The sequence below is a fragment of the Lepus europaeus genome, chromosome 16, assembly GCF_033115175.1.
Source record: "Lepus europaeus isolate LE1 chromosome 16, mLepTim1.pri, whole genome shotgun sequence".
Taxonomy (NCBI): Eukaryota; Metazoa; Chordata; class Mammalia; order Lagomorpha; family Leporidae; genus Lepus; species Lepus europaeus.
The window spans coordinates 3745301-3758984 of NC_084842.1; the positions used below are offsets into that span (position 1 = coordinate 3745301).

The 13684-nt window shown below is 36.0% G+C and overlaps 1 protein-coding gene across 1 annotated transcript in view; it reads right to left on the reverse strand.

The window, feature by feature from the left end:
- Positions 1–13684, reverse strand: part of LOC133775468 (disintegrin and metalloproteinase domain-containing protein 32-like) — a 137551-nt gene that overhangs the window by 45064 nt on the left and 78803 nt on the right. Inside the window, exons 14-17 of the mRNA XM_062213801.1 lie at positions 13038–13231; positions 6758–6863; positions 5077–5260; positions 962–1045 (exon numbers count right to left, since the gene is read on the reverse strand). Of these exons, the coding sequence (XP_062069785.1) occupies positions 962–1045; positions 5077–5260; positions 6758–6863; positions 13038–13231 (568 nt within the window). The remainder of the gene's footprint in view (positions 1–961; positions 1046–5076; positions 5261–6757; positions 6864–13037; positions 13232–13684) is intronic.

Here is a 13684-nt window from a genome sequence, read left to right on the forward strand (position 1 = left end):
GAAGCAGGTCAGGGAGGGAAGAGAATGGGAAGTTGTCAAAGGGTAAAGTTTAACTTAGCCAACAAAATAATTTTTTAAGATCTATTAACAGCATGGTGAATACAGTAATAATAATGTATATTTAATAATAACTTAATAATTATTAATTAAATAATGTATCATAATAATGCAAGTATTATATATACTATTAACTAGTAATAAAGTGACATACTGTATGTAATAGTATTGTATATTTCAAAACAGTTGTTTACAAAATAAATTTCAGTTGTTTCACCATATGTATATATATATCTCCCCATGAATGTATTGAATTATTTGTCCACTGAAAATATTAATAAAAATTTCAAAGAATAAAAAGAAGTCAATCACTAAAGGCTATCTAATGCATGATTTCAAAAAAGTGGCATTCTTAAAAATGAAATGAAAAAAAAAAACTGTACAGAGTAGAACGTTCAGTGGTTTCCAGTGGTGAAAGGAAAGAGAGGCATGAATAGGCAGAGGGCAGAATTTCAGGACAGTGAATATATTCTGTACACTATGATGGTAGATACGTGGCATTACATAGTTGTCAAACCCATTGAATGTACAGCATCAAGTGAACCCAATGTAAACTACTGACTTTGGGTACTACTTATGTGTTAGTATAGGTCATCAACTCTAACAAATGTAACGTTCCAGTATGTGATGTTGAAATTGGGAGAGATTGTGCATACATGTGGTAAGGGGTTATTTGGGAAATCTCTGTACTTTCTACTCAATTTTTAGAGCCTATCCATTTATAATATTTTCTATAATACTCAAAGTGTACTGTAAAATTATGTTTGACTACTGAATTTATTCAGCTCAGCTCCAAATTTAGGCTAGGGCACAGGATATGTAGAAATCCAGTTAAAAAAAGATAAACTAATGAGCGATTAGTGTCACAGGGAGATATGATTAAGGAAACCATGAGCTTACTTACTCCATGTCCATGGCACTGTAGTCCACAATGGTATGAATGATTCCTCATGAATCTTGTTTCTCTACATTCAGAATTTACACATACCTAAAAGAAAAATATACCAAAACATCCCAATTCAAGAAGCTTGGCAAATATAACATCAAAATTAATTATTATACAATATAAAATCTTAACCAATGCTATTAAAAATTTTAAATATTATTTTGAACTTTGAAAAATAGTTTCCGTTAAAAATTCTTCTTGACCAATGTGTTATTTAGAAGTGCATTTTTTTAGTCTCCATGTTTTTGAGGATTTTCAAGGTAATCCAAATGTAAACTATGGACTTCAGTTGATAAAGATGAATCATGTAGGCACACTAATTGTAAAAATGGACCACTCTCTTGTGCATTGTGGGTAGTGGGTAGGTTGCATAGGGTATAGATGGCAAGGAGTATATGGGAAACACTGTATCACACAACAAATTTTGCTATGAATCTAAAATTGAACTAAATTCATAATTTTTAAAAGTGGCCAGGGCAGGAAGCGGGGAATATCAATGAAATAAGCTTGGCTATAACAAAAATTCCATAACTGAAGAACCACTTTTCATTACAATACCATCAAATCTAAAAACAAAAGCAAAACCAAAAAAAAATCGAAAACACAAAAAGAAACCTATTCCTGTGCACATAGTTTAAAAAATGACTCACGTTCACTGTCCAAATAAAACTGTGCATAGAAAGATAATCATTTTTATATAATCATGGCATATAATATTTTCAGAAATTATGAGCTGCTATTAGAGTTGCATAAATATTTAATAGAGGTAATAGAAATTTTTTAAAATAATTTAATAGAGGGGGCAGTGGTTAAGTCCACATTCGGGATACCATATTCCATGTGGGAGTACTAGGTTCAAATCCTAGCTACTCTACCACTGATCTATCTTGCTGCTAATTTTCATCATACTAGCAGGCAGTCAGTGTGCGACAGTTCAAGTATCTGTATCTCTCATTTATGTGAGACTCAGACAGAGTTTCCAGGCTCCTGGCTTTGACCTGTCACAGCCCTGGCTGTTGTATGCATTTGGGGAATAAACCACAGAATGGAAGATATCTCTCTCCATCTCTCCCTCTCTCTCCCTTTCCAAATAAAATGAAACTAAATAAAAATTTTTTAAATATAACATGTTGACTATTTTATTACAAAGTATATTAAAATGTAGATATAATTCTTTAAATATAGAGTAAGCATGAGCAGGCATTTGGCCATGTGGTTAAGAATACCTTAATTTGAGTCCCAGCTCCACTCCTGATTCCAAGTTCCTACTAATGCACACTCTGGGAGGCAGTAGGTTATACCACCAATGACTGTATCCCTGCCACCCACATGGAAATGTGGACTCATTTCTTGGCTTTGGTGGAGTGAAACAGTGGATGGGAATTCTCTTATGCCCTTTGTCTTCTGTTCCAGTCTGTCTCTCTATTCTCAAATAAATGATTTTTAAAAGACATAAAGTATTGTAGTTAGAGTACTAACCATATATTTCCAACATACATACAAGGATCCCAACTCCTATAAATTAGTTTCTTACATGAGTACAATAATTTTTATTCATTTATTTATTTATTATTGACAGGCAGAGTGGACAGTGAGAGAGAGAGAGAGACAGAGAGAAAGGTCTTCCTTTGCTGCTGGTTCACCCTCCAATGGCTGCCGCGGCCAGCGCGCTGCGGCCAGCGCACCGCGCTGATCCGAAGGCAGGAGCCAGGTGCTTATCCTGGTCTCCCATGGGTGCAGGGCCCAAGCACTTGAGCCATCCTCCACTGTACTCCCTGGCCACAGCAGAGAGCTGGCCTGGAAGAGGGTCAACTGGGATAGAATCCAGTGCCCCGACCAGGACTAGAACCCGGTGTGCCAGCGCTGCAAGGTGGAGGATTAGCCTATTGAGCCGCGGTACCGGCACAATAATGTTTTAAAATAAAATGTTATTTTAGAAAAGTAAATAGCATTTCAGTTTGTTTCAAGGTTGTTTACAAGTTAAAATGAGATGACGAATGTGCAAATATATCCTTGTAAACATTAAAGTACAGGGCAACTCTCTTCAAAGAAATAGCCTCACAAAATCTTATCTAACCCCTTTCCTATGATTTTTTTTATTTACTTGAAAGGCAGAGTGAGAGATGGAGCAACTAAACAAGCAATTGTCCATCTTCTCGTTTACTTCTCAAATGACAGAAAGCAGGAGCCAGTCATTCCACCCAGGTCATCCATATGGGTGCCAGGGGCCCATGTTCCTGGATCATCCTGGACTGCTTTCCTAGGTGGGAAGTTGGATAAGAAGTGGGGCAGTCAGGATGAGAACCAGTTCTTCAATGTGGGAGGCCAGCATTGCAAGCAGCACTTAACCCGTTAAACCATAATGCTGGCCTTTTAAACCTCAATAGTATACTTTTAAACCTTTCAAATGGGAACTTGGCAGTGATGTGTATTTAAACAATTCTTTTTGCAATGTAGCACATGTTGTATGTCTGTCCCAGCTGGAATTAAGATGAGAGCCCAACTATATAAGAACCTTGACTAACAGAAACAAAATTACCAAGGATGGTCCATCATAAACAATTCACAGTTTCATTAAAAAATACCTGATAAAATTTGCTTTCAAACATTATGCCTAAGAATTGTTCATTGCATAGAAAATTAATCAATTTTTTAAAAATATCATGTAGGATCTCTGTCCTTAATGTGCTGTACACTGTGATTTAATGCTATAACTAGTACTCCAACAGTATTTTTCACTTTGTGTTACTATGTGGGGGCAAACTGTTGACATCTTTACTTAATATATACAAAACTGATCTTCTATGTATATAAAGAGAATTGAAAATGAATCTTGAAGTGAATGGAAGGGGAGAGGGAGCAGGAAAGGGGAGGGTGCGGGTGGGAGGGAAGTTATGGGAGGGGGGAAGCCATTGTAATCCATAAGCCATACTTTGGAAATTTATATTCATTAAATAAAAGTTTAAAAAAAGGATTCTATTCTTATTAAATTGTCTACTAATAATCTCATATCATCTGTTGGCAGTGTTGTATTTTTTAGCTGTTTAGAATTCAAATATCTACTGAGATCCCTGGCCTAAACTTCCTTCAAGAAGGCATGACTCCTAGGCATGAAAAGGAAATCAGTAATAATGAGACTATCTACTTCCATTCCAATAAACTTTAAACTGTAAAATCACTAGAAATTTATCTTTACATATATATATATATATATATATATATACATATACATATATACACATATGTATATGTGTGTATATATATTTATGGATACTAAAACTTAACTGTATTAAATAATACACTCAAGATAATCTATGATGTAAGTGGCAGACTCTGGTTCAAATTTGTGAATATGTCTTTAAAACATACATATTATACTACATAAAATATACTATTATTTACATAATATATATTTATATAGTGCATATAGTATATGTGTATATATACATAAATATATATATATCTTCATTAGTAAAGATGAGGCTTTGAAGTAAATTTATTTCAAGCCTTTCCCTGATTTCAACTGTTTTCAGATATAACAATCTGAAATCAATTACAATATATTAATTAAATTTAGCTCTTACTATGTGCTATAGAACACATGCTACTATTACCTGCAATTTACATAGACTTGAGGGACCTCAGGCTGGTAAGTAATTTGTATAATATCACACAATAAGATATTAATATTTGATTCTAAGCAGCCTGATGAGAGGTGAGTTCTTACACTGACATACTCACATAATACGAAATAGGATTCCTTCTTTCTTCTTCGAGAAAAACCATGACTATTTAATGCTATGAAGTACTTAAACTCAATATATTTTCTTAACTTCTTCTCTCCGTTCTCCATATACCTAAAGTACTTGAGTTTCCTTGCTCTTGATGAAATTTTGAAAGACATTCCCATTACCATTTACTATCTAGAGATCATAAAATCATTCATTTTCTCATGCAAATACTTAAGGTCACATGACACTAGAAATGAATTAAAATTTGATGCATAAATGAAAATATTTATTAAAGTATGAATAAAACTAGATACTTTAAAAATATATTTTAAAATTGTTTACCCGTTCCTTATCACATACAGCGCCGTTTGGGATCAACAGTGGATCTACAGGTTGTTCAATCAAACCATAGGATATCGTCACACATAAGTTATCTTCTATAGCGGCATAAACCACAGTACCGTTTTCTTGATAAAAAGGAGTTCGAGAAGGGTAGCTACAAATTAATCGTCCACATCCAAGACTTCTGCAAACATAATAAATACAGATAGGTATTACACACTGAGCATTTATAAGGAATGATTTAAACTTGCTTTCCTTGTTTATGCTAATGCTCTTAGGGAAAAATGTAATAACTTAATACTAACATTTAGAATAAAAGGCAAAAATATATAAATTCATTTACTTATTCATCCTTCAAAAGAATTAATAGTTTTCTTACAAGTTTTTAACTAGTATAAACAAATCAAGGAAGCATAAACTGCATGGCACAAAGTATGCTTATCAAATTCTGTAACTACAAATTCTACCAAATCTGCAACTACGCTTTGCTAACTAGTATTTATCCCAGTATCTGGCACAAACTATGTTCTTTTTTTTTATTAAACTTTTATTTAATGAATATAAATTTCCAAAGTATAGCTTGTGGGTTACAATGGCTTCCCCCCTCCCACAACTTCCCTCCCACCCACAACCCTCCCCTTTCCCGCTCCCTCTCCCCTTCCATTCATGTAAAGATTCATTTTCAATTCTCTTTATATACAGAAGATCAGTTTAGTATATATTAGGTAAAGATTTCAACATTTTGTCCCCATAGCAACGTAAAGTGTTCTTAATAAATGTTTCTTTAAACTCTAGATAAAACATTAGAGAGATAACTCTTTAGATGCAGGAGAAATTGAACTTTATAGACATTTCATTTTGGATAAGCTACAAAGTGAGCAGGGATACTACTTTATTTGGGAAAAAAATGAATTAAAATGGAAAGGAAAGATACCATCAATTTGGGCACGCAGGGAGCTAGTGAGCAAAAATCTGAGAGGTATCATGACTCTGTACCACCCAAACCCCATCCCCATCCAATATGACTACAGGCTACACACACCATTCCCTGTTATGCTCACTCTCTGTCATGCATGAGATGCCAAGATGACTACATGTATGATACAGTCCATGCGGAGACACTATATTCCTCCAAGATGCCCAAAAAAGGGGGACACAGAAGCCAGCAGTACTCAAAACCTATCCAAACTCAGCTCTATTTTAATGTTCAATAGGGCAACCCCCTTTAGCAGATGAAGGAATGAACTAAAATTTGGGGGGATTAGCAGCTCTTCCTTTCTCTACAATAAAGACTGCCCATATGCATGACTCTTTTCTACCCCTTTAAATAAATCCTGCTTTCCTGCTTTATGTCTCCTCCTTGAATTCTTTTGCACCTGGAAAGAAGAGCCTGGAACAAGTCCATCTGGGTGTTGAATTGACCATACCACAGTGAGCATTATGTATTTGATATTGGAGCCTAATAGCCATACACACATAAATACTTTAAAATAAGATGAAATTTTATAGCCTGTAGCATAAGAAAGATGTTAGAACTGGAGATTTTGAGATTCACTTTTATGCATAGGCTACTTTTCAAAAATGATTGGAATGAATGACACATGTTAAGCAGTGGGAGAGAATACTAAAAAGGGAACACGGAATATAAGAAAAGTGCTATTAATATTTGTATAGCACATACCTCCATGTACAGCCTCTATATGAGGTCCTCCATTTACCACAGTTCCCATACCTATCTGAATGAGCATTTATTTCTTCATAGCAGACAAATGGAGCATTTTTTGAACCTGTCAAGTTAAAAGATACTTGCATTTAAACATATATTACTCATACAGCGTGCTTCACAAATATTATTAACCATACTAGTGGTTAGCCCATTTATGGGCTGTACATGTATTTATTTCTATAAATGTATATAAGATATATGATGTAGTCAGGATAATCACCATTTCCCCTTCTTTGACTTTATTTTATGACTGGAATCTTGGAATTCTGTTTTTCTATTTGCTCATAGAAGATTTAAGAAGTTATTGTGAACTACAGTCATCTCAATATCCTGCTTAACACTAGCACCTCATTTCTTTGATCTAATTTTGATTTGGTATATGTTTCTTTTGTCTTTTTTTCTCCATTATTAAATAACTCAAAAGTTTTCCTAGTAAGGTTGTAAGGAAAGAGAAAGAAATAAACTGAAAAGAAATATAGATAGCCGTTGCTCTTTTTCTTCACTCGCAGTCATTTACATCAGGAAGAAAATTGTAGGGAAGAAGAGAGTTACATAAATATCCACTAAGAGAGCTATGTAAAAGGCCACAGAGAAGAATAAAAAATATGGAAAACCATACTTGGCTTTCCTGAGTGAGAAATCATAAAAAGACAGGTGTATAACAAAATCAACGAGATTTCTTCAATAAGCTATTACTTCATTCTATATTTAGGTACTGTAAACTGAGTGTACAAATATTAATGCATTTGCCCTTCATTAATATGCTGACAATGCTTATTCCTGTATTAAAAAATATTTGGCAGCTCAATCCCATACCCATTTTTTATGTCACAGTTACTGTAGGATAGAATGCCAGTGAGGGGGCTTCTCTGCTCAGAGTCTCACAGGGCTGAAATCCAGGTGTTGGTTTAAGACCCCCAGGTTCTGGACACTGGACACACTCCAAATATGGCTTTCAAACCAGCAGCAGAACCATTCTGACATTTCTAATATCTGAACAGCTCATACAATTAAAAAGATGGAGATGATTTCACCTACACACATCAAGTGCATGTGTTTGTATTATCATAATGTACCCCATGAATATGTATTTTTAAATAAAATGATTAAAAATGGGCTCACATAATTAGTACTGACAAACTCAGGATGATTTTCCTTTTGAATAACCCAGAGTTTATTGGTTATAGAATTTTATCATATCTTCAAAATTCTTTCACTTTTACTATGTAACATTTCATAAGATGATATTCCATTATATAAGTTAAATGCCAAAAGACTATCCAGAGGAAGTCAGAAATTGAAAACATCAGTCAATTTGAAGAGATAATGCAAAAGAATATTTTGGGTCACAAAAAGTTAAGAGAGCTTCTGTTGAAAGTAATGAACTTTGGGCCGGCACCACGGCTCACTAGACTAATCCTCTGCCTGCAGCGCCGGCACCCCGGGTTCTAGTCCCAGTTGGGGTGCCAGTTCTGTCCCAGTTGCTCCTCTTCCAGGCCAGCTCTCTGCTGTGGCCCGTGAGTGCAGTGGAGGATGGCCCAAGTCCTTGGGACCTGCACCCGCATGGGAGACCAGGAGGAAGCACCTGGCTCCTGGCTTCAGATCGGCACAGCGCGCTGGCCACAATGTGCCGGCCATAGCGGCCACTTGGGGGGGGGGGGGGTTGAACCAATGACAAAAGGAAGACCTTTTTCTCTGTCTCTCTCTCTCTCTCACTGTCTAACTCTGCCTGTCAAAAAGAAAGAAAGTAATGAACTTTATCATGGTCCATTTACTGTTTCTATAACTGAATACCACAGGCTGAATTACTTATTTGTATAAAAGAATTTCATTTCTCCTACAGTTCTGAACTCTAAAATTTTACACTGGAATCTGGGGAAGGCCTTCCTGGCAGGGTCCGCAACATAGCAGAGGACATCACAAGGCAAGGCAGACTAAGAAAGCCAGAAAAAAGTCTGGTTTTATGATAAAGCCCCTCCTTTGATAGATATTCTATTAATACACTAAACCATTAATTCATGAGTGGGCTAATTCACTCATATAAGCAGAGTTTTCAGGACCCAATTACCTCTTAAAGGTCCCACTTCCTTCTGCTTCACAATAAGGATTGTTTTCCTATATGCATTTTGGTGGAAACATTCAAGTCATAGCAACCTTTATACGGCCCAATTTTATTATTTCACCGATGGCATACAAAATAGAGCAGCTGAGACCCAAACCAGCACCCATATGAGATGCAGGCAACACTGGGGTAGGCTTAACCTACTATGCCACAGCGCTGACCCCAAAAATGTTTTCTTTAAAGGATTTGTAAAATGTCCGCAAGATGGTAGACTAGGCACTTCCAGCCTTGGTCTCCCCAGAAAAATATTGACATTAAAAATACACATAGATCATGTAAGAAATTTCCCTCAGAAGAGTTCCAGATTCCAGGTATGTGATTACAGTACTCAGGCTGAGCACAAATGTGAGAAAAAAATGCACTGAACAGCATAGGAAAGACAGTTACAGAATCACTTTGCCTTTAGAACATATAGCATGGAGCTAAAAGAGATACCCTCCACACTAAGGCTCATTCATGGGGAAATGGTAGCGAAGTGAGCATCCAACTTCACTAGGAACCAGATTCACTCCAATTCCAGGTCATTTTTTATATACCCACACTCCAAAACTACTGAGAATTAGACTGATCCACATGACCCAGTGTTAGGCCAGCACCTACAGATCCAGGTTCACACTAATCCAGGCCCTAGGAATTCCCCCAGCACCAGGTACCAGGAATCCTTCAAAGTCAGATTAAACCCTGAAAACCCAAGTTCCAGGCCCATGCTAGTGTCAGGCCAGAATAGATGGACTAGGCAAAAAGACCCCAACTTAGTACTGAGTTGGTCTCCATTGGTCTAGGTTCTAAACCTCCCTTGTACCCTCAAACACAAGACACAACAGAATGGACCCAAAGACCCACCTGGTCCAATGTCTCCTAGAACAAGACTCACCCAGCCATGACCCAGAACAAGCCTTCCCCCATGAATCCAAACAGGAGGCCACCCTCTGATAGAAGTCTGTCAACCTGCATACCATCTATTGTGGGACTGAAATTTGAAGAGTTTCTCCTGCAAAGCCAGTCTGTAGATATTGGAAAAGATGATAATTTCTTCAAATAATCAAGCCTCAAGGCAAAACGATAAGGAAAACAATAAAAAATATAGAAAATGATACTACCAACAGAACAAAATAAAGAGCCAGTCACTAAAGCTAAAGAAATGGAGATCTATGAACTACAGGACAAATCAAAACAATTGTCTTAAGGAAACTCAGTTAAACTACATGAGAAAACAAACACAGAAAACTAAAAGATATAAGGGAAATAACATGTAATTTAATAAAAAAAACAGAAACTATGAAAAGAGAAATGAATATAAGGTTGGTATTTAACCTAGTGGTTGAGATGATGGTTAAGACAATGTGTCACAGTGGAGTACCTGGGTTCAATAACTGACCCCAGCTTCTGACCCAAACTCCTGCTAATGCAGATCCCTGGACACAGTGGTGATGTCTCAGACAGTAAGGTCAGAAAGATTCCTAGCACTATGTGTGACAACTGGATTGAGTTCTTGGCTCCCAGCTCTGTTCCTACCTCAAGATTATTATGGGTATTCAGAGAAAGAATCAGCGATGCAGCTAGCTCTCTCTCTCTCTCTCTCTCTCTCTCTCTGTGTGTGTGCCTCCTTCTCTCTCACCCTATCCTCTCATTCCTCCCCTCCCTCTGTCCCCTATGTTAAAATGAATACAAATTTTAAAAACAGAAACAGAAAATATGGTACTGAAGAATAAAATGACTGAATTGTAAATTTCAACAGAGAGCTTCAATTGAAGAATATACAGAAGAAAATATAGTGGGCTCTAAGAGAATTCACTTGAAATTATCAAATTTCATCCCTGTATGCAGGGATGGATGGTTCAACTTTCACAAATCAATAAATGTGATACAGGACATTAACAAACTAAAGAACAAAAACCATATGGTTATCTCAATAGATACAGAAAAAGCACTTGATGAAATACAATATCCTTTCATGATGAAAAGTTTAAGCAAATTAGGTATAGAAGGAACATTCCTCAACACAATCAAGGCAACTTATGACAAACCCATGGCCAGCAATTTACTGAATGGGTAAAAGTTGCAAGCATTTTTAACTAAGATCTGGAACCAGACAATAATGCCCACTTACACCATTGCTCTTAAATATAGTACTAGAAGTTTTAGCTAGAGCCATTAGTCAAAAAAAAGATATTAATGGGATATAAATGGGAAATGATGAAGTCAAACTAGTCCCATTTGCAGATGACATGATTCTATATATAGAGGATCAAAAAGACTCCCTGAGAAATTACTGAAACTCATAAAATAATTTGACAAAGTGGCAGGATATTATGTTTTCCCTGATCTGGAGTAACTAATTAAGTACTTAAAATTAATGTGTTGGGGTGAAATGGATATTTTGACTGTATGATTTTTTACAGCCTTTGTCTCTTCTGTTAAGGAACAGTGTCTTTTTTTTTTCTTCATACTATTTGTTGAACTCTTAGTGTAGGGTTATCCTTATGAGTCATAAGTAAACCAAAAATAGATCTTTGTAAAAATTAAGAGTGGGAATAGGAGAGGAAGAAGGAAGAAGGGATAGAGCACAGGTTAGAGGGATGGCAGGGTGGGGATTATCACTGTGTTTCTAACTCTGTATATATGAAATACATGAAACTTGTATAACTTAAACAAAATCTTTTAAATTAAAAAATCGCATGATTAAGTATGATCAAGCGGGACTGGCATTGCGGTAGAGCAGGTTAAAGCCACAGCATATACCACTGGTATCTAGGAAAACAGCAGAGGATGGTCCAAGTACTTGGGCCCCTGCGCCCACTTGGGAAACCTGAAAGAAGCCTCTTTAGCCTGGCTCAGCCCCAGCCATTTCAGCCATTTGCAGAGTGACTCAGCAGATGGAAGATCTCTCTCTTTGTGTCTCCTTTTCTCTTTCAAATAAATAAATTGTTTTTTAAAAAGTTTGAGCAAGGATGCAGAAAAGAGGAACTCAGGTATATTGCTGGTGAGAACATAACTTGGTGCATCTGCTATAGAAAACAGTAAAGGTTCCTAAAATAAATTAAAATTAGAACTATGTTATGATTCAGTTCTCTCCCTAGCATGTATACATTCAGAGGAAATGAAATCAGTATCTCAAAGATCTACCATGTTCATGTTTTCATTATTCACAATATCCAAATTTGGAAACAATCTGAATTTCTGTCATCAGTGAAAGGAGAAAAACATTATACACAGTTGTAGACAGACACACTTAGACACATACACCCCCACACACCCTTGAAATTCTCTTCTGCCTTGGTAAAGAAGGAAATGTTATTTGTGAGAAGAAAGATTGGAGGACAACATGCTAAGTGAAATATGCCAGATGGTTAAGGAAGGAAAATACTTTTATGTAGAATCTAAAATTATCAAAATCACAGAAGCAGAGAATAGAATGATGGTTGCCAGAGACAAAAGTGCAAGTGGGAGATGTTGGTTAAGGGGTTCAAAGTTTCAATTAAGCAAAATTAATAAGTAAGTTCAAGATATTTAATGTATATAGATGTGACTATAGCAAATGATTTGAACTATATTATGTACCTGAAATTTGCTAAGAGTGTAGGTCTTAAGAAAAATTTAAAAGAAAATGGTGAGGCTGGCGCTGTGGCACAATAGGTTAATCTGCCTGCAGCACCAGCATCCCATATGGGCACCGGTTCAAGTCCTGGCTGCTCCACTTCCAGTCCAGCTCTCTGCTATGGCTTGGGAAAGCAGTAGAGGATGGCCCAAGTCCTCGGGCCCCTGCACCCACATGGGAGACCAGGAGGAGGTGCCTGGCTCCTGGCTTCAGATTGGTGCAGCCCCAGCTGTTGCAGCCATTTGGTGAGTGAACCAATGGAAGGAAGACCTTTCTCTCTGTCTCTACCTCTCTCTGTCTGTAACTCTAACTATCAAATAAAATAAATAAAATCTTAAAAAAAAAAAAAGGAAAATGGTAACCATGTGAAGTGATGAATATTTTAACTGGCTTAATTGTGGTAAATATTTTCACAATGTATATGTATATTAAAAAATCAAGTCACACATCTAAAAATATACTATTTTTTATTTGTTAATGAGGGACAGCTATTTAGATGTAACAAAAAATATTACCTTTTCCAAATACTGACTCACAAAATATATCAAGATCAGGGCAATTCCCCCCATAACAAACAGTCTCATTATTTTTGCATGGAACTCCATCATGTAGAGTTATGTCAACTGGACAGTCTGCTGAGCTTCCATTACAATATTCAGGCACATCACATTCAGGATGCAAACGGGGCCTGCATAAATGATCGACTCCCCTAAACTAATGGAAATTAAAACATAAAATAGAGCATTACATATAAGATTGTTGTGTTTCTCAATATTTATTTCAAGTTATGTCAGTGATTTATATTTATATTTACATTTTGACTTATTTGCTCAGTAGTATCAGAATGTTTTAATAGCATTTTCTTAATACTTTAAAAATAAACTGAATACTATCAAACAAAATTAGGAGATAAGACATTTGAAAAAGTATAACACAAACTGATCTAAGTTTCACTTGTGTTTTCAGTACAAGGGAGGAAAGATCATTTTTAACTTTGGATAATTATTAATTTGGTGAAATATTATAGCAATCTATTCCCAAATAAAATATTCCCAAATAAAATATTCCTATTAAATCCACAGTTTGTATTAAGAAATACTTACAATTTATATGACAAATGGGGGATACAAAGAACAGACTGAACAGAGGGAAACAGAAGGGT